The sequence below is a fragment of the Salvelinus alpinus genome, chromosome 10 (genome assembly GCF_045679555.1).
Source record: "Salvelinus alpinus chromosome 10, SLU_Salpinus.1, whole genome shotgun sequence".
Taxonomy (NCBI): domain Eukaryota; kingdom Metazoa; phylum Chordata; class Actinopteri; order Salmoniformes; family Salmonidae; genus Salvelinus; species Salvelinus alpinus.
The window spans coordinates 22,364,868-22,385,482 of record NC_092095.1 but is presented as its reverse complement, the minus strand read 5'-3'; the positions used below and the strand labels follow the sequence as shown (position 1 = coordinate 22,385,482).

The window sequence follows — 20,615 nt, the reverse complement described above, 5'->3', positions numbered from 1 at the left end:
AATTTCAGATGTAAAATATTTTATTTTTTGTAAATGATCTGATTCCACAACCCATCACACTCTGTATACTTTAAAAAACCTTCCATTTTTTTCTTCTTACATTAGATACTACTATACAGGACAAAGAAAAGACACATACTGTTAAGAGGTCTGAATATTGTACGAGGGAAAATTATGTACAATTTGAAAACATACATGCCATGTACACAAATGAACTTCATTTCAAACTGGTCAGAAAAATGCTAGTACCAGATTGACTTTTGTGATTGAGGCAAGAAGTAAATCATATAATTTTTTTTTCTCAACTAGCCAGCACGTTTCTTATTCAAAAGAAATGTAAACAACACATTTTGTCAAAAGCATAATGGAGTCCCCTGCAACTAAAATACATTTTTTAAACATGTGTCTGTTAATTAACTGCATGAGGTAAATCAGACTACTGTGCGTATGATACAGTTAAAGAAGCTAACCGATGGTGTGGGTGGTTTCCAACCTAAATTCACAGTTCTCTAATTCTACGTTCAAATCTGATTAACTAAGGGTTAGGATGTAACAGTCTCTGATTGATGCTCTGTGCAATTCTTAGATTGCGCGTGTCAATGCAACTACATTCTAAATAAAACAAAAATACTCTGGACTTTTGCACAATGATATCCTTCTTAAATACTTTTTTTTGTTGAAAAAAAACTAAAGAATCATCCAAACAGCCATGAAGCTAAGGTAGCGTTTGGCTGATTATTTACGTCTTTTACAGATATTTACACATTGTATATAGCAACACGTTCTGATTAGACTGGGCTGCAGTTTGCCGGTGACTCTTTCTCATTTAAAAAAATAACTTCATTTGATAATAAATACGAAAAAAATCTCTTATTTTACATAAATCAAAAACAAACTGACTCATGGAATCAAGTATTTAACAAATGTTTTGTTTTTAGTGCAAGTTAATAATCCCTTAGCTTTGTCCCTAAGGAAGTCCTCTCTGTACATTCCTTGTTCAGTGGCGTCTACATTTCTGTAACTATATATGTATATATTTCTTCATCCGGAGGACCTGCCTCTCTAACTAAGTAAGGCGGTGGCCAGTACAAAACTCTCCTGGTCAACTGGGGAATTCTACCCCAGCCCCAATCCCCTCACACTTTTTAATATTAACAAAAATCCATCTCTACTCTTTTTTGCAGTGAAAGACTCAGCTCACTGCCTTAATAAAAATAGTCTTTCTGCCTTTTGATTCCTCTAACAGTTCTGCGGTCAGTCTCTTCCCCCGATTAAATTGTTTAAAAAAAAGTAATAGCATATCAACCAACAAGCCTATAAGGAATGCACGTGTGTGTAATTTTAAAGTGTCGTTGCCCGTCTTTTGCCGCAACTCTGTTCTAGTTCATCCATTTCCGACAGTTAACTGCACCACAGTGGCAAGGGATCTTATGCTGGTCGTCCTCCAGGTCAAATTTGTAGTCGTAACACAGCTAAGAGGGAGAGAGAAATCAGTTCAATCCAGCTCTATCGACATGCAAAACTTTGATAAAGATATCTATGCATGCTTGATATGACGAGACCATTGTTATTCATGTTTGAGGTAGCTACAGTGCAATTCATTCCCAGTCTCTACTCCCAATTTAAAGTAATATTGCTAATGAAAGGTACATATCTTACCTCCTCTCCTCTCTGGATATTACGGCAGGAGCTGATGACGATCTTAACACCTCTCTCCAAGCTCACGGCCTCAGTGATGCAGTTGGGGGCACAGGAGTGGTTGATATATCTGAGGATGATAAAGGGTAAACAACTTTTCTAAATGTAGTGAAATGACGAGCTTGACCTCAGCATCGAAATGTAACATAAGTGGGGGTCAAATTATGTATTCAGAACGTAGAAACTCCTACCTTGCTGGTCCGCCTGTTATGGTGGCGTCGACAACATGCTCACTGTCCAGGCGGAACATGTAGACTCCACGATTCTGCAGCACAGCAATAGAATCAAATATGTAAGATACAAAATGGCCATGCTTGTCTTGTAGATACAGTGCCTTCAGAAAGTATTCATCCCCCTCGACTTGTTACAGCATGAATTCAAAATGGATTAAATGAACTCACCCATCTACACAACACCCCATAATGACAGTGAAACAATTTCTGCAGCATTGAAGGTCACCATGAACACAGTGGCCTCCATTATTCTTACATGGAAGTTTGGAACCACCAAGACTCTTCCTAGAGCTGGCCGCCTGGCCAAACTGAGCAATCGAGGGAGAAGGGCCTTGGTCAGGGAGTTGACCAAGAGCCCGATGCTCGCTGGGATGGTGTCAGGTTTCCTCCAGACATGACACTTGGCATTCAGGCTAAAGAGTTGAATCTTGTTTCTCATGGTCTGAATCCATTATGTGCCTTTTGACAAGCTCCATGCGGGCCTTTTACTGAGGAGAGGCTTCTGTCTGGTCACTACCATAAAGGCCCGATTGGTAGAGTGCTGTCCTTCTGGAAGGTTCTCCCTTCTCCACAGAGAAACTCTGTCAGAGTGACCATCGGGCTCTTGGTCAACTCCCTGACCAAGGCCCTTCTCCCTCGATTGCTCAGTTTGGCCACTCAGGACCTCAGACTGGGCGAAGGTTCACCTTCCAACAGGACACCGACCCAGCCAGAGCCTGGACTCGGAATTGAACCTGATCTAACATCTCTAGAGAGACCTGAAAATAGCTGTGCAGCGACGCTCCCCATCCAATCTGACAGAGCTTGAGAAGATCTGCGATACTCCCCAAATAAAGGTGTGCCAGGCTTGTAGCGTCATACCTAAGACTTGAGGCTGTAATCACTGCCAAAGGTGCTTCAACAAAGTACTGAGTAAAGGTGATTTTAAAAATAAATAAACTTGTTTTTGCTTTGTCATTATGGGGTATTGTGTGTCGATTGAAGAAAAAAACTATTATCAATTTTAGAATTAGGCTAACGTAACAAAGTCAAGGGGTCTGAATGCACTAACTACAATGTTGTTGATCCATCCTCAGTGTTCTCTTATCACAGCCATTTAAACTCTTGTTTTTAAGTCTCCATGGTGAAAGGTGAAATCCCTGAGGGGTCAACTGAGTTAAGGACACCTGTATCTTTGTAGTGACTGGGTGTATTGATACACCATTCAAAGTCTGCTTTTGTAAATAATTGTTTATCTACCCATAGGTGCCCTTTGCGAGGCATTGGAAAACCTCCCTGGTCTTTGTGGTTGAATCTGTGTTTGAAATTCACTGCTCGACTGTACAGAGATGAGGCAGTCACTCAAAAATCATGTTAAACACTACTTGCACACAGTGAGTCCATGTAACTTACTGACTCAAAACATTTCAGCTTTTCATTATGGGGTTTGTGTGTAGGCCAGTGACAAAAATATCAACATTTTATTCTATTTTAAATTCAGGCTGTAATGGTAATACTTTCTGGAGGCACTATGGCCAAAGGTATTTAGACACCACTTCAAATGAGTGGATTCAGCTATGTCAGCCACACCCGTTGCTTAAAGGTATATACAATCGAGCACACAGCAGAATGGCCTTACACATGTAGTGTATCTAGTCTTGTGGTAAAAATGTCTATCTAAACTCACCTGGGATTCATACATCTTCTCCATCCGGTTGGCGACCTCGTTGCGAATGAGGGTACCGATGTACTCAATCACCATGGTGTGGGACTCAATGTCCCTGGCGGCGTACAGACCCAACCCCTGCCAGAGGACAGACACAGTGCGGGTCAACACCTCAAACAACTTAACTCGACGAACGCAAACAACCACTAGCAGAACCCCTCCACAACATTCCGCTGAAAAGTCAGCGCAGGAAATTCAAAAATATTTTTTTTTAAATATGAAACTTTCACACATTAACAAGTCCAATAGAGCAAATCAAAGATAAACATCTTGTTAATCTACCCATTGTGTCTGATTTTAAAAAGGCTTTACAGCGAAAGCACAACATCACAAAAAGCAGAAATATAGATAAAATGAATCACTAACCTTTGATGATACTCATAGGACATCATGTTACACAATACATGTATGTTTTGTTCGATAATGTGCATATTTATATCCAAAAATCTCAGTTTACATTGATGCGTTACGTGCAGTAATGTTTTGATTCCAAAACATCCGGTGATTTTGCATATAGCCACATCATAGATCATAGAAATAACATGATAAATATTCACTTACCTTTGATGATCTTCATCAGAATGCACTCCCAGGAATCCCAGTTCGACAATAAATGACTGATTTGTTCCATAAAGTCCATCATTTATGTACAAATAGCCACTTGTTGTTAGCGTGTTCAGCCCATCTTCATGAGGCGCGAGCACTACGTCCAGACAAAAACTCAAAGTTCTGTTACAGGTCGTAGAAACATGTCAAACGATATATGGAATCAATCTTTAGGATGTTTTTAACATAATGTTCCAACCGGAGAATTCCATTGTCTGTAGAAAAGCACTGGAACGAGAGCTAACTCTGTCGGGACCGCGCGTCACGAGCCTGAGACACTCTGCCAGACCCATGACTCATTCAGCTCCCATTCTCCCCTCCTTTATAGCAGAAGCCCGAAACAAGTTTCTAAAGACGGTTGACATCTAGTGGAAGCCTTAGGAAGTGCAACTTGACCCCATAGACACTGTGTATTCGGTAGGCTAAGCTTTGAAAAACTACAAACCTCAGATTTCCCACTTCCTGGTTAGATTTTTCTCAGGTTTTCGCCTGCCATATGAGTTCTGTTATACTCACAGACATCATTCAGAGTGTTTTCTATCCAATACTAATAATAATATGCATATATTAGCATCTGGGACTGAGTAGGAGGCAGTTCACTCTGGGCACGCTATTCATCCAAAAGTGAAAATGTTGCCCCCTATCCCAAACAGGTTAAAGAAGTATATTGAATCTGCATCAATGATGTGTAGAGACCGCATGTAGCCCTAGCACAGAGTGGCAAAGGTGCCCACCTGAATGCGGGAGCGTGCCAGGTACACATTGCTCTTCCACTCTGCCTTCATGCGTCGGTACTGGAAGGGGATGGATGCAAACTGCTTGGGGGTCACCTCTTCTGGTGCTTCCACCACACCCACGCTGCCAACTGTCTGCATGGACTTAGAGGAGCCGCCGGTGCTGGACAAAGTGTGAGATCTACAGAAAGAGAAGCCAAAACACATGAGACACCCTGAAGCATTTCCACAACAGGAAGTTAGAATTACAGTACTACTTTTGTAGGGTTGGACTGTGTATGGGGGCTTCCTGAACCCAGATTATGCCCACTCCTAACTGGCATTGTTAATGGAGACAGTCCATTTAAAGGTACAGGAATGGGCTTCATTTGGGCCTCTGGGAAGGCCGTAAGAGTTTCACCAAACGAGAATCAAGTAGGAGTTAGTTATTGGGTGGAGAGGCAGCTATTGTGTGGTTAAGAGCAGAACCCTTCCTAGCAGGGATACCAACATCTAGCTTTATACTGAAAATGGGCGTGACAATGAAGGATGACGACTTCACAAGAAAAGAGTGATGGAGGAAAGTGGTTGTTTTTGCTACATTGATTTAAATCAAAGGAACCTCATGACTCGTTTCTTACAACTAGGAATCTGTGAAGTGACTTTAAAAAAAACATGCATAAAGAGGATACTGAAGAAGAGAGAACACCTTGTTGTGGATGGAACAAAGACAACGTTTTCCAGAGATTAAAACAGTGGCAGGAACTTAAGGGTAAAATCATACAGAATACCTTAACACCAACCTCTTGACATGGGTGCAGGTCTTGGGTTCCGAGCGGGCACTGCCAGTTGGGTTGATGGCCAAGGGGAGATCCATCAGAGGGTTCCGTCCAAAACGGAAAGTGTAACTTTCACAGGCCTCCACTCCAGGGAGCTGGGAGATGCAGGCGCGCACACACACAATGAAAAATATATATTTTGTAACATTTAAGTGGTTTGAGGGTTTATAATGACAAAGTTTTAAACTTAATTTAAACACTCAATAGTACATTTCAGGTTTCCATTATGATGTGTAAGTGGATATATTGAACTATTTTTCCTACAGGTCATTTTTTAAAGAAATGTCTTACACCACTTAACCTTCGATTGAAAAAGTGCTTTCATAATCAACTGAAAAGCCAGATTCTAAAATAGTGTCTGATGGAGAACCTCCTGTGCCAGTGAAGAGCCTTTTCCTTCAAAGCACTTAATGGAGTTGAAGCTATTTTGTATTGGTGCTTTTAACAAAAAAAAATTGATTTGCCCAAACCAATGGCCTTGAAAAAAATTCTAACCCAAACTGGGTTAGCTACAGTGCATTCAGGAATTATTCAGACCGGTTCCCTTTTTCCAAATTGTTACATTACAGCCTTATTCTAAAATGGATTAAATAAATCTACACACAATACTCCATAAAGACCAATCGAAAACAGGTTTTTAGAAATGTTTGCAAATGTATTAAAAATATGAAACACCTTATTTACATAAGTATTCAGACCCTTTGCTATGAGACTCGAAATTGAGCTCAGGTGCATCCTGTTTCCATTGATCATCCTTGATGTTTCTACAACTTGTGGTAAATTCAGTTGATTGGACATGATTTGGAAAGACACACACGTGTCTATAAAAGGTCCCACTGTTGACAGTGCATGTCAGAGCAAAAACCAAGCCATGAGGTCGAAGGAATTGTCCGTAGAGCGCTGAGACAGGATTGTGTCGAGGCACAGATCTGGGGAAGTGTACCAAAACATTTCTGCAGCATTGAAGGTCCCCAAGAATACAGTGGCCTCAATCATTCTTAACTGGAAGAAGTTTGGAACCACAAACTTTTCTTAGCGCTGGCCACCCAGCCAAACTGAGCAATCGAGGGAGAAAGCCCTTGGTCAGGGGGGTGACCAAGAACCAGATGGTCACTCCAGAGTTCCTCTGTGGAGATGGGAGAACCTTCCAGAAGGACAACCATCTCTGCATGACTCCACCAATCAGGCTTTTATGGTAGTGGCCAGACAGAAGCCACTCCTCAGTAAAAGGCACATGACAGCCCGCTTGGAGCTTGCCAAAAGGCACCTAAAGGACTCTCAGACCATGAGAAACAAGATTCTCTGGTCTGATGAAACCAAGATTGAACTCTTTAGCCTGAATGCCAAGTGTCCTGTCTGGAGGAAACCTGGCACCATCCCTACTGTGAAGCATGGTGGTGGCAGCATCATGCTTTGGGGATGTTTTTCAGTGGCAGGGACTCGGCGACTAGTCAGGATCGAGGGAAATATTAACTGAGCAAAGTACAGAAAGATTCTTGAAGAAAATCTGCTCACCTTCTAACAGGACAACGACCCTAAGCACACAGCAAAGACAATGCAGGAGTTGTTTCGGGACAAGTCTCTATGTCATTGAGTGGCCTGACCAGAGCCCGGACTTGAACCCGATCGAACATGTCTGGAGAGACCTGAAAATAGCTGTGCAGCGACGCTCCCCATCCTACCTGATAGAGCTTGAGAGGATCTGCAGAGAAGAATGGGAGAAACTCCCCAAATACAGGTGTGCCAAGCTTGTAGCGTCATACCCAAGAAGACTCGAGGCTGTAATCGCTGCCAAAAGTTCTTCAACAAAGTAAGTAAAGGGTCCGATTTTGTATTTTTCATTATGGGATATCGTGTTTAGATTTTCAGGGGGGGAAAAACGATTGAATCAATTTGTGAATAAGTCTAACGTAACAAAATGTGTAAAGTCAAGGGGTCTGAATACTTTCCGAATGCACTGTATACACCCACCTAAAACGTTCTACTCTCTCTTGCCATCTCTGCCCTTACCGATTCCACGATCCTGGTGACGGCAGTGACAGTGAATCCAAACAGGTCCTCTCCCTTCAGGTAGACGGGGAACAGTTTCAGAGTTCCAGACTCATTACGCCGCTCAGCCACAGGCTCCAGAATCTTGTCCCAGACACCTACAACACAACAAACGGGATATTTAGGGGTGAGGTCAATAAGGTCATGTTCATAAGGCATTTAATGGAAGAAAACTGACTGAAAGATGGACTAGCTGGACATTTTCTGTTGCAACCCCCCCCAGGTCTGTTTCTCACCCCACCACGCCCCCTTACCTTTGGGTGAGGCGCCGGTGAGCACCAGGTCATCGTAGCCCTGTTCCATCACCCGCACCACAAACTCCGGCCGGCCCTCGTTCTCCTCCACCGAGCACAGGTAGCGGCAGCGGCGGTTGCCGTGACGTGTGCTCCAGTAGATGCGGCTGGCCCGGTAGCCCACGGGGAAGATGGCGTTGGCAGAGTGGAAGGCGGCCATCTGCTGGGGAAGCAGCTGACCCACAGTGTGGAACACCAGGCTGCCCACACGGAACGTGTGCCGGTGCTCGCCACGCTGCATGATGCTGGCCATCTGCCGCGCCTCATCACGCTGCACGTAGACACGGCGGAACACTGCGAAGCAGCGCAGCTCGTGGTGGTTAGTGGCGGACGCCACGGCCCTGTCGCTGCCCCGGGGCCGGTGCAGGTGGCACAGCATGGTCTTGTCCTTGAAGAAGGTGCACTGGGCCTTGAGGGCGCATGTGAAGTGGTAGGCATTGGAGCAGCGCAACCGGTGGCAGCGGCTGGTGGCGCCCGTCTGCTGGCAGTAGGCGCAGCGCACCGCCATGCCCCGCCGTAACGCCAGCTCCACGTTGATAAGGGCGCCTGCCTGCGTCTCATACACCTCCGATGACCACAGTGCACAGTTAAGGTGCACCCACAAGTCTAGGTCCAGGTTCAGGAGCCGCGCGGGCCCGTCCGTCACACCGTCGCCCTCCTCGTGGCAGAAGCAGCAACGTCGAAGGTCGCGGGGAAGGGGATCAGGACGCAGAGAGGCGCCCAGCTTCCTCAGCAGCTTGTCCATCTCGTCCTCACCGGGCAGAGAGGACAGCAGGGTTCTGCTAGTGGGAACCACAATGTGCACGCTCCACTTGCGCCAACGCAGGCCCTTCCAGCGCTTATGGTGGTACGGCGACATATCACCTCCCCCGCTGGCTGAGTGGACCGCCCTGGGCCTTGGCTTGAACTTGACCGTCACCTTGAGAGTGTCCGGCTTGGGTTTCTCAGAGGGGAAGGAGATGGGATGGGGGCTGGAGGGGGGCGACTGTTTGGGCTGCAGCTGGGCCAGGCAGTGGACGTCCAGTGTGGACATGTTGTTACTATACTGGTGGAGCACCTTGGACGGGCTCTCTTTGACCGACGACTCCGGCAAGAGAGGAGACATGTTTGGCTGCGAAAGAGAGTTTACTCATTAGGAAACCAATGCAAATTCCTCAGCAATGGCATCTTTGGTCATTGTTAGACCATGTTAAAATATTCCACCTGCTTTTTGACTGCGCTTAAATGAACACATACATCCACTCATTCTCCATGCAATCCATGAGTCCAACCCATTATAAGAATACCAACGTTCATACACATTTTGACAGCTGGGATCTTTTTTTTTTTTGGACACACTTTTTCATGACTTAACATTTCCATGACCAACAACTGGCGACGTCGCTATAAGTGAGGCTCTCTGGGAGGCTGCTCTCTGATTACATTTACCATCTCCTGTCGTTGAGCAAGGTACTTAACCCCCCCACAGTAGAATAGCTGTTAGGCAACTGTGTCAACCCTCAGTCTGGAGAGCTACTGCGTGTGCAGACTTTTGATAAAGCTCTGCTCAAACACATCAGAGCCCGTGTTTATCAAGGTCCGATTGAGCAGGTCATTTCTGAAATTTGTTTTGTTGGAGGGGAATAAAAGCCTGCACACTCATTAGAAATAAAAGCTTGCACACCCATTAGCTCTCCTGGAGAATGGTTAACCACCCTTGATGTATAACATTTCACGCCTTTTGAAATAATTCGCTCATTCAATATATCAAAGATCAAATGGCTATGGTAGGCCATTTTCAAAAATAAATGCATCTAGTTTACGTAGTCATATTTACCTTAGATGCTAGTCAGCCTGCAAAGTAAACAATTCTATCGAGTTGCAATGGCCCCATACATCCAAATCAACGAATTGAACGAATCCCAAATAATACAACAGCGAAGTGAATCATTCTTTCTAAAATAATATTTTAAATTAAACATGAATCATTCAAAACGGTTAAACATTATGGCCTTATTTGCAAGTGTCGGTGGAAAGTTTTTTTGGGGCATGACGAAACATTATATGCTAATAATAGCTAAAGACTTAGACTTATGGGTTAAGCCGGGGAGCTAAGCTATATGGAATTGTTTTAGGAAGGTCATACCAAGGATCATTTTGCTATTTGATTTAGAATTTTAAGACCCCTTGAAGTAATTTTTATTATTTTTATTTTTTATAAATATGATAAAATACATTTTGGCCTTACTGCTATTAACCCATACAAACGAATGGAACAACAGATAGTCTGAAGGAAATTTGTTCTGAACTGTCTGTATATATCAGTCAACAAATAAAATGTTTTATTATGTTAATTCGATTTTTGCGGGGGGGCGCGGACATCAACCTTAGGGGGTACAATATATGTTTTGAATTGGCTACCTAGTTTTTAGAGGCTAGGCCTACATGCTGTTGCAATGCCGACTGTCTTGTTCTACTTGAGCAACGGCCCACTCGTCTTGCACAAATGCAGGTGATGCTCGCAAACACAGACGCACTAAAGTGTCATTCCGATCCTGTCGATTTTTATTCCTTTGATAAAATGTGCCTGAATAAATTACATTAACAGAAACTATGAAATTAATTTATGATTTTCCCCAAAAATATTTTAGTGTTTTTCCAGACCTGGAAAATGCCACACAAAAAAATCCTGGACTTTTTCAGGATTTTCTACATACCATACTGGTATCAGTGAGGTTCTCTCAAAAAGCTAAGAGAGCAAAAGATAAGTGTTGAGTACAGTTAGAGATACACACCTTACTGTCCATGGCTTTGGATTGTGTGGCAGTGGTGTGGAGGACGAAACAGTTATGGCTGCAGAAGACCATGCTGCCCCCCGCATGGTTCGGTCTCTCCTGTGGAAAGCAGAGACAAGTCAGCATCATGTATATTAGGCACAAAAAGGAAGAAATTAGGTATTAACAACCTGTGCAATTAGAAACACTCATTTTTGTTTTCCGTTGCAAAACGTTTTGCCTTAATGAACATGACCCAGGTCACAGACAGGGCCACTCTGCCTGAACATGCATGAGACACACAGTTCGGCACTGTCCAGAAACAACTACTACTACCCCATATGTGATCCTCAAGATATCCTACATATGGGAACCTGCTGTGCCACAGCCATTGTGTTGGGACATTTGCATAGTGTGTGTGGGCTGGCAGGAAGAGGAGAAAGACATCAAAGGTAACTCCTGATTTAAACAGCCTTGCATTTACATACTCCACCCGCTTGCTCAACTCGGGCCATCTCGACTCCTCCCGTGGTAAATAAGGAAGTGTGTCGTGGCAGTGGTCCCTCGGGGGTTAAGCAGTTAACCTGGTAATTGTTCTGGGGCGGATCATTACTTCCCCAAAGGGAACGGGGATTAGCATAATAAGGCAACCGTTTTCTACGTACCCCCCTAAGGGAGGACTTGAGGCAGGTCGCATGCTTTGAAGTCCTCAAAGTATACTTTAACCTCAAGCTCTTGAGCTCTTTATATGGATGGTACATAAGGGAGGGCTGGAGGAACTAAGAGCAAATGATGACATGAATTTTAATAATGCAAAAAAAAAAAATGTCAATCTCAAAGAGGGGTTGATAAATTCATAAAAGCAGGCCTTAGCTTGACTTTTTTGGCTCAGATAAATCTCATTCCTCAGCAACCAAATTGATACTGTAGACATGATAGGTATGAGGCTTCAGGCTTATACAATTCAAATGACTAAATGTGTTCAAATTAACAATACTTTTGGGGCTCCCAAGTGTGGCAGCGGTTTAAGGCACTGCATCTCAATGCTAGAGGTGTCACTACAGACCTTGGTTCGATTCCAGGCTGCATCACAACCGGCCCCATAGGGCGGCCCAGCGTCGTTAGGGTTTGGCCGCCATTGTAAATATGAATTTGTTCTTAACTGACTTGCATAGTAAAATAAAAATATTTGCTTCAGTCGAGCAACAACTGATCTGGGGCTTACCCGTTTGCTGCAGGGTAGGTCTTTGGTGGACTTGCGGACTCCGTTTCCCAGAACCAGCACCTTGCAGTTCCAGCACCACTGGGGTTTAGGCCCGTCTCCCCTGGCAGACGGACCTAAAACACAAACAACTCAATCAAACTGACCATCAACATCGCAGAACACTTAAATGTATCAACAAACAAAACATGCAATTTCAACCTCAATTCGTCAATCAAACCACCTGGGTGAAAGACAGGTGAACAAGAACAAAAGACCGCTAGTACGATTGCATTTGTGTCATTTCACATGGCTTCTTCAAAATCAATTAAGTCACCCATATTATACTTTGAAAGTCTGGAACCGAAAACCTAACAGGTTCATCATCCCCAACCATTAGGATTTTCATTAAACTTCAAATCTCGGACATGATCAATAAAGGCTAGATAGGACTATCAGAGAGCTCTGGCTCACACACAGACTAGTGTTTCCATGACTAGCTCTTTGTTCAAAATCTTTTCTAAACAGACAATTGTTTGTATGGAAAGTAATAGGAAAACCAGTAAAAGAAAGTGCTAACTTAAAAATATGGTTCCACCACGATTTAACTAGCTCTGTGGGCCAGAAACACCTATTTCTCCCATCACTATCAGTAGTTTAAAGTTGCATTGCTGGTGTGTACTGACCGGCGCTGGTAGGTGGCTGCTGGCTAATTCCGGAATGGGTGTGCGGTCCGGGGGGTCTCAGGAACCTCATGGTGGGGGGCTGCTGGGGGAACATGGCCGCGTGGTGGGGGTCCACACCCTTGGTCTGAGGCACCTTGACTCCAGCCAGCAGGGCCAGGGAGCTACGCTCGGGGCCGCAGCTCACCTCGTAGCTAACGGGGATGTTCACACACAGCAGGTCGGCCACCGCAGCCACCATGCCAGGGATGTTCTACAGGTCCGGAAAGGGTCAGGGTGGTCTAATAAGTTCGTGGTCAATACAAACAGCCTTATGCGAGACAACCCATTTTGTCTATCTTGCATATGGTCTGGCTTGGTTACCCAGTAGTTTATTAAAATGTACATTTGAAGTCGGAAGTTTACATACACCCTAGCCAAATACATTTAAACTCAGTTTTTCACAATTCCTGACATCTAATCCTAGTAAAAATTCCCTGTCTTAGGTCAGTTAGGATCAACACTTTATTTTAAGAATGTCAATTGTCAGAATAATAGTAGAGAATGATTTATTTCAGCTTTTATTTCTTTCATCACATTCCCAGTGGGTCAGAAGTTTACATACACTCAATTAGTATTTGGTAACATTGCCTTAAACTTGTGTCAAACGTTTTGGGTAGCCTTCCACAAGCTTCCCACAATAACTTGGGTGAATTTTGGCCCATTCCTCCTGACAGAGCTGGTGTAACTGAGTCAGGTTTGTAGGCCTCCTTGCTCGCACACGCTTTTTCAGTTCTGCCCACAAATTTTCTATGGGATTGAGGTCAGGGCTTTGTGATGGCCACTCCAATACCTTGACTTTGTTGTCCTTAAGACACTTTGCCACAACTTTGGAAGTATGCTTGGGGTCATTGTCTATTTGGAAGACCCATTTGCGACCAAGCCTTAACTTCCTGACTGATGTCTTGAGATGTTACTTCAATATATCCACAATTTTCCTCCCTCATGATGGCATCTATTTTGTTAGGTGCACCAGTCCCTCCTGCAGCAAAGCACCCCCACAACATGATGCTGCCACCCCCGTGCTTCACGGTTGGGATGGTGTTCTTCGGCTTGCAAGCCTCCCCCTTTTTCCTCCAAACATAACGATGGTCATTATGGCCAAACAATTCTAGTTTTGTTTAATCAAACCAGAGGACATTTCTCCAAAAAGTACAATCTTTGTCCCCATATGCAGTTGCAAACTGTAGTCTGGCTTTTGTATGGCGGTTCTGGAGCAGTGGCTTCTTCCTTGCTGAGCGGCCTTTCAGGTTATGTCGATATAGGATTCATTTTACTGTGGATATAGATACTATAGTACCCGTTTCCTCCAGCATCTTCACAAGGTCCTTTGCTGCTGTTCTGGGATTGATTTGCACTTTTTGCACCACAGTACGTTAATCTCTAGGAGACAGAACGCGTTTCCTGAGTGGTCCCATGGTGTTTATACTTGCGTACTACTGTTTGTACAGATGAACGTGGTACCTTCAGGCGTTTGGAAATTGCTTCCAAGGATGAACCAGACTTGTGGAGGTCTACAATTTTTTCTGAGGTCTTGGCTGATTTCTTTTGATTTTCCCATGATGTCAAGCAGAGGCACTGAGTTTGAAGGTAGGCCTTGAAATACATCCACAGGTACACCTCCAATTGACTCAAATTATGTCAATTAGCCTATCAGAAGCTTCTAAAGCCATGACAATTTTCTGGAATTTTCCAAGCTGTTTAAAGGCACAGTCAACTTCGTGTATGTAAACTTCTGACCCAATGGAATTGTGATACAGTGAAATAATCTGTCTGTAAACAATTGTTGGAAAAATTACTTGTGTCATGTATAAAGCAGATGTCCTAACCGACTTGCCAAATCTATAGTTTGTTAACAAGAAATTTGAGGAGTGATGGAAAAACGAGTTTTAATGACTCCAACCTAAGTATATGTAAACTTCCGACTTCAACTGTATGTATGTTTTCAGAATGTCTACTGCCATTTAGTGTCTAAGATCAGATCAACTATAGTTGTCAAAATGGGTTGTTTACAGTTGCATTTAACCACTCACCTCCGCTGCGACCGGATTCAAGGTGATAGCTATGGATACCAGGCCAGCTTTGGAGCAGGAGGGAGCCTGTCTGAATTGGGACCCGAAAAAGGAGCTTGAGGGTTCAGTCTTGACCTCTCGCTTAATCTCAGTTCCTGAGGGAAACAAACAGACAATCTAATATTACAGAGGAACTAACACAAATGATGCTTGTACAATACTGGCCTGAGAATGATTATTAAAGATATTTACCAATATAATGGCTACCATTACTAACAAGAAAAACTTTTTATGACCCAACATAACTATAAAATAACACGGGGAGCCCTCAGGGGTGCGTGCTTTGTCCCCTCCTGTATTCCCTGTTCCCCCATGACTGCGTGGCTGCGCACAACTCCAACACCAATGAGACAGCCTATAGGGAGGTCAAAGACCTGGCAGTGTGCTACCAGGACAACAACCTCTCCCTCAACGTCAGCAAGACAAAGGAGCTAATCGTGGACTAGAAGAAATGGAGGGCCGAGCACGCCCCCATTCACATCGACAGGGCTGTAGTGGAGAGGGTCGAGAGCTTCAAGTTCCTCAGTGTCCACATCACTAAGGACCTATCATGGTCCAAACACACCAACACAGCCGTGAAGAGGGCATGACAACGCCTCTTCCCCCCAAGAGGCTGAAAAGATTTGGCATGGGCTCTCAGATCCTCAAAATTCTACAGCTGCACCACTGAGAGCATCTTGACAGTCTGAATCACCGCTTGGTATGACAATTGCTTGACATCCAACCGCTACAGAGGGTAGTACATACAGGCCAATACATAACTGGGGCTGAGCTCCCTGTCATCTAGGACCTCTATACCAGGCGGTGTCAGAGGAAGGCCCTAAAAATGGTCAAAGACACCCAAGTCATAGACTGTTCTCTCTGCTACCGCACGACCAGTGGTACGGATGCAACAAGTCTGGAACCAACAGGACCCTGAACAACTTCTACCACCAAGCCATAAGACTGATAAGTAGTTAGTTAAATAGCTACCCGGACTATTTGCATGAAGCATCACATACACTGCTGGTACTGTTTACAATCTGTCACTTTATTCCTAGTTATATGTACATAATTACCTCGTACCCTGGCACAGTACTAGTACCCCTTGTACACTGATGAAATGAAATGTTCCATATGCACAAAAAGCTTATTTCTCTCTAATTTTGTGCACAAATCCATATCAAGAAGCTGATTAAAAAGCATGATCATTACACAGGTAGACCTTGTGCCGGGGATAATAAAGGGTCATGAAAATGTGCAGTTTTGTCACAATGCCACAGATGTCTCAAGTTTTGAGGGAGTATGCAATTGGCATGTTGACTGCAAGAATGTCAACCAGAGTTGTTGCCAGTAAAATCTTTGACATTTTTGCGTTTATAGTTTTGTTCAGTATATATATAGCCAAGTTATCGTTACTCATTGTGTATCTATTATTGTGTTTTACTTTTCTATTGTTTCTCTATTTTCTTTCTCTCTGGATTGTTGGGAAGGGCCTGTAATTAAGCATTTCACTGTTAGTTCACACCTGATGAATAAAATTGGATTAGATTTTTGTAACTCTTGTTCAGTCAGGAGTGAAAGTTGTGTATGTGTGATTCTTACCTTTCCCGCTGGCGCTAGGCAGCATGGGAATTACAGGGGAGGAGCAAGGGGAGGGGGGCTCCTCCTTGACATTTGACAAGTCGGGGTAGCGGCTGATCTCCATGCCGACCACACTCTCGGGGGACGAGGAGGGGACGAAGCTATCAGGGGTGTCCCTGTCCGCACAGTGGTCCTGGCTCCTGGGATGTACACAGAATCAGGGAAACTAGTTCAACCACTGGGCTCCTTCACGTAACCAGGCCAGGGCAATACAGCTTGGCTCGGCTCAGTAGTGCAGAAGGGTATAAGTCTGTTTAATACTCCACTCTCTGTTCAGAAGCAAAATTACAGTTACTCGCTCAAACCAGGTAGGAACTATCCTGACTCCCATTGAAATGTGGATTTGCAAGTCCTCCAAAGGCTCACCTAAGTTCCTCCTGGTTGTTATGGGGTGGTGTGGGGAGCGAGGCGGGGACGTCCACCGTCTTGGGCCCCTGGGTGATGGCATGGGCCAGCAGGTCTTTTTCTGTCCGGAACGCTATAGGGAGAAAGTAAAACATGTATTGTTCCTTTTATTTTCAGACCTTAGAAATCTGTCTTTTTCCATTGCAATCCCAGTAGGGATTCTTTGATATATAATACATTTTAGGTCACTCTTTAATATTATCTATAATATTACTACAGCATTACATCTCCAAAGAAGTAAGAAGATTTAGAAAATGTTGAGTCCCACTTTACCATCATGGCCACCCAAGACGGCAGCTTTCCTGGTAAGCTCCTCGGCCGTGGCGAACCCGTTGACCATCTTCTGTCTCGCCACGGGGGGCGGCGTGGGAGGGAGTGATGCTGGAGGGGTGGGCGGGTTGCTCAAGTTGTTCTGCTACAAAATGGCAAATCACACAACATCGTAACTGGATCCAACTAGGGACATTTGTTTTAGTATACAGGAGCATTCAACAATGTGCGGCTATCTATTTTATTTTCTAGGAAAAATTTTCCTTTTCCTATCCTCCACCTGGGAAAGGGATGGATGTGCATAAACTAGTGATCTCTCCTCACCTTGTAGATGAGCTGGGAGTAGTAGTCTGACACGCCGCCCAGCGAAGCGCTGCCAAAGGATCCCGACAGGCTGTTCTCCCCGTTCAGCTGCCCGCTGCCGAAGGGGGGAAAGTGAGCAAAGTTGACCCCCATCAGGGGCTCTATCAGGGGCAACAGGGAAAGCTGCTGTGGGGGTGGAGGAAGAGGGGAAGGAGGGTTAGTGAGAGCAGAAGGGACGCTGTACGTGGTACTGTATTTTAAAGGATTTCTCACTGCTTATATTTCGAGGTAAGCACTGAACAGGATCAAAATTAGTTCTAGAAATTTAATGAAAACATTTGACTGTTATTAATGACTTTTTTGGGGGGTGTAATAACTGAAGTAATTTTAACCTAACGTTATATGGTTATCAAAAGTGTAGTCGAGGCGTAGGCAGTCTAGACAAAATGCAGCCTCGGGAATTTTTTGGCAAACATTTTATTGTGCCCCTGTGAAAGGTTCACCACTGCATAACCCATGGTATATCTTGTATATTTTGAATGACATACAATTTATTTATTTCATTATTAGTCAACTAAGTATTAGATTTTTCATTTAATATTCGGTTTATGCCTCCACAAATGTCGAGTGATTCTTTAAAACAATCCACGGACCATTTAATTCCACCTAAATGAAAGTAATTACATATTAAGATGAGTGATTTATGAGGTGTGCTAACAGAAAATAGCTAAATAAACACCCACATTTGTAAGCAACTGCAGGAAAAGATAAACTTTCATCTATAAAATCAGCAGCACCACACACGTGAAATATGTACTAAATAAAACTCTTGTTTTATGTTTCGGGACTGGGAACATGACCAGACCAATCAGCCAATCAACACACAATAGCTAATCAGCACATTCAACACTGTTCGGTGGCTGACGACTATGATCTGTACCTGTTTGAGCTGGGTCATCAGAGTGTCAGTACTGGAATAACCAATCTGCTTCTCCTCTTCCTCCTTCTTCCTCCTCTTGTAGCGCGATGGTGGTTTCTCCACCCCGTTTTTATGCGTCAGTTTGTTGCGTTGCTGCTTCCTCTTGCCCTGCTCCGGCACCGAGGTTTCTAGGAGCTCAGTGCTTCCTGTCAGCTGACTGCGCCGGGGTGTCTGGGAAATTACAACGAGACATGGTTAGTGAGCTACTATTACACAACAAAGAGTTTTCATTAGTACTGTATAGCAATTGCTTAGCCAATTCTGTACCCCAATATTTCGATTTCAGATAGAACATGCAGTAACCTATGCTATACTATAGTGACTGTGGTCTTTCCCTTCTCACCATGTTGTTGGCGGTGGAGGCCGGCCTGGCAGTGGCTTTGTGGTCTGATGAGTCCTCCTGCCCTGAGCGCAGTTTGTCACAGGACATCTGCTGTGTGGGAAGGGTCTGGTTGGCATTGGCGCCCGGTGGGGGTGTGCTCTTGTTCTTCAACAGGTGCTTAAGCAGCTCGTTCCCTGTGTCACCACCTTTGGCACCGTGGAGGGGTGAAGAAAACCCCTCCTCGCTTCCCTCCTCCACCTTTACTGTCCCGCCAGCTCGGGGAACGTGCTGCAAGGCAGACCCCTCGTTGGCCGCCTCGTCCCTTCTGCACTCAGTCTCTATGCTCTCCAACTTGATTTGGAGGGTTTCGTCAAACAGGGGGGCCCGGTCATTCTCAGAGCCCATGCTGGAGCAGCCACCCTGGGCTAAGCTGCTGCCTGAGAGCTGCCTCTCCAGTTCTGTGGAGGGGGCCAAACCAGAGGACCCCACTGGGAGGAAAAGATCGGACAGATCCTGCTCACCAGGAATGCTGAGGCTCCGGGTGGATGAGGTGTCAGACCCGCGGGAGGGCGTCAGCGGGGAGCAGCGGTCTGAGTGGGGAGTGGACGGGGTCTTGACAGAGTCTATGTCGTCGACCGAGTCTCTCTTCTTCTTCCTGTTCCTCTTCTTCTTGACCTTCTCCTCTGGGATGATGTTAGAGTAGAGCTGGATCAAGGACTGGCCTGAGCCGGGGTAGTTGGGAGGCAGGGGGGTGGATGAGTCCATTCCGAACGATAGTCCCTGTCCCTCGCCTCGGCCACCACTCTGGGGCATCATCCCAGGGCCTCCGAATCTGGCGGGACGGGGCTGTCCCGAGGGGAAGTTGAGCCCCTGCAGCATGGGGTTTTTGGGACGGAAATTGGGACCCATCTCGGGACCACCAAAAGCCCCAGTCTTGGGCATAGGCCTGCGCTCGTCCCCCAGCATGAAGGCCCCGATGCCCTGCTGGGGGTACATGGGCCCTAGCTGCCCCTGCTGTGGTGGTGCTTGTTGTTGAGGTCTAGAGGGCTGCATGAAGTCTTGGGGCAGATCAGTATTGTAGAATGGCATGTGGGCCAGGCTATCCCCACTGTGGTTAGTAGCTCCAGAGCTGTGTGGGAGCCCAGCGGGACCCATACCAAGGCCTTGCTGCTCCATCTCCAGCCGCTGCTGCATGGCCCGGTGCCTGTCTACCTCCTGCATCAGCTGAACCCGCTGTCTCTCCTGCTGCTCCCTCATGCGGTCCCGCCTCTCGCGCTCCTGGAAGCCCTCGCTGAATGGATTGTTGTCATCAAATTTCACAGCGAGACTATTGCTGCTGCCACCACCACCGTTACCTCCGCTGGCTCCCTGGGTTCCTGCTCCTTTGCCTGCAGGTGTGGCTTTTACTCCGGGCACCATTGAGGCTGATTGAGGCTGAGGCGGTAGTTGGGTCTGGGGTGGTAACTGGGGCTGGTGCAACTGGGCAGGGCTGGCAGGGGGCATCTGAGCTGGAATTATTAGACCCGGGCCTCCCATCGGTCCTGGGGCTCCCCCAGGGTGCCAGCCTGACACGTTGGGCATGCGGGCAAGGTTAGGCTGGCTGGGGTGGGGCTGCATTGTCATCATGGGCTGGCCCAAAGGGGGCTCCCTGGGCATCATAGGGGCAGCATGAGCTGACATCCCTGGCATGGGTGGCATCCCTGGCATCATAGGAGCCTGTAGACTTAGCTGTTGCTGCTTGACACGGTACTCCTCTATCAGCTCTGCATGGTCTTTCTGCTGTTTCCGAATCTATCAGAGAGAAATAACACAAGAGGAAAAAAACAATA

At 45.4% G+C, this 20,615-nt stretch overlaps 1 protein-coding gene across 13 annotated transcripts in view; it reads right to left on the bottom strand.

The window, feature by feature from the left end:
- Positions 1–2: 2 nt before the first annotated feature.
- Positions 3–20,615, bottom strand: part of LOC139531723 (histone-lysine N-methyltransferase 2C-like) — a 218,524-nt gene continuing 197,911 nt past the window's right edge. For 11 of the 13 annotated variants that reach the window (XM_071328436.1, XM_071328441.1, XM_071328439.1 and 8 more), the window contains 18 exons: positions 18,808–20,577; positions 18,426–18,635; positions 17,507–17,671; positions 17,186–17,327; positions 16,874–16,985; positions 16,469–16,647; positions 14,846–14,979; positions 12,777–13,026; positions 12,115–12,227; positions 10,911–11,009; positions 8,098–9,247; positions 7,805–7,941; positions 5,747–5,889; positions 4,977–5,157; positions 3,598–3,714; positions 1,890–1,963; positions 1,660–1,768; positions 3–1,472 (listed from right to left, as the gene is read on the bottom strand). In XM_071328436.1, the coding sequence (XP_071184537.1) occupies positions 1,380–1,472; positions 1,660–1,768; positions 1,890–1,963; positions 3,598–3,714; positions 4,977–5,157; positions 5,747–5,889; positions 7,805–7,941; positions 8,098–9,247; positions 10,911–11,009; positions 12,115–12,227; positions 12,777–13,026; positions 14,846–14,979; positions 16,469–16,647; positions 16,874–16,985; positions 17,186–17,327; positions 17,507–17,671; positions 18,426–18,635; positions 18,808–20,577 (5,178 nt within the window). In that variant the 3' untranslated portion in view covers positions 3–1,379. The remainder of the gene's footprint in view (positions 1,473–1,659; positions 1,769–1,889; positions 1,964–3,597; positions 3,715–4,976; positions 5,158–5,746; positions 5,890–7,804; positions 7,942–8,097; positions 9,248–10,910; positions 11,010–12,114; positions 12,228–12,776; positions 13,027–14,845; positions 14,980–16,468; positions 16,648–16,873; positions 16,986–17,185; positions 17,328–17,506; positions 17,672–18,425; positions 18,636–18,807; positions 20,578–20,615) is intronic. The other 2 variants (XM_071328440.1, XM_071328449.1) reach the window with 1 other exon arrangement.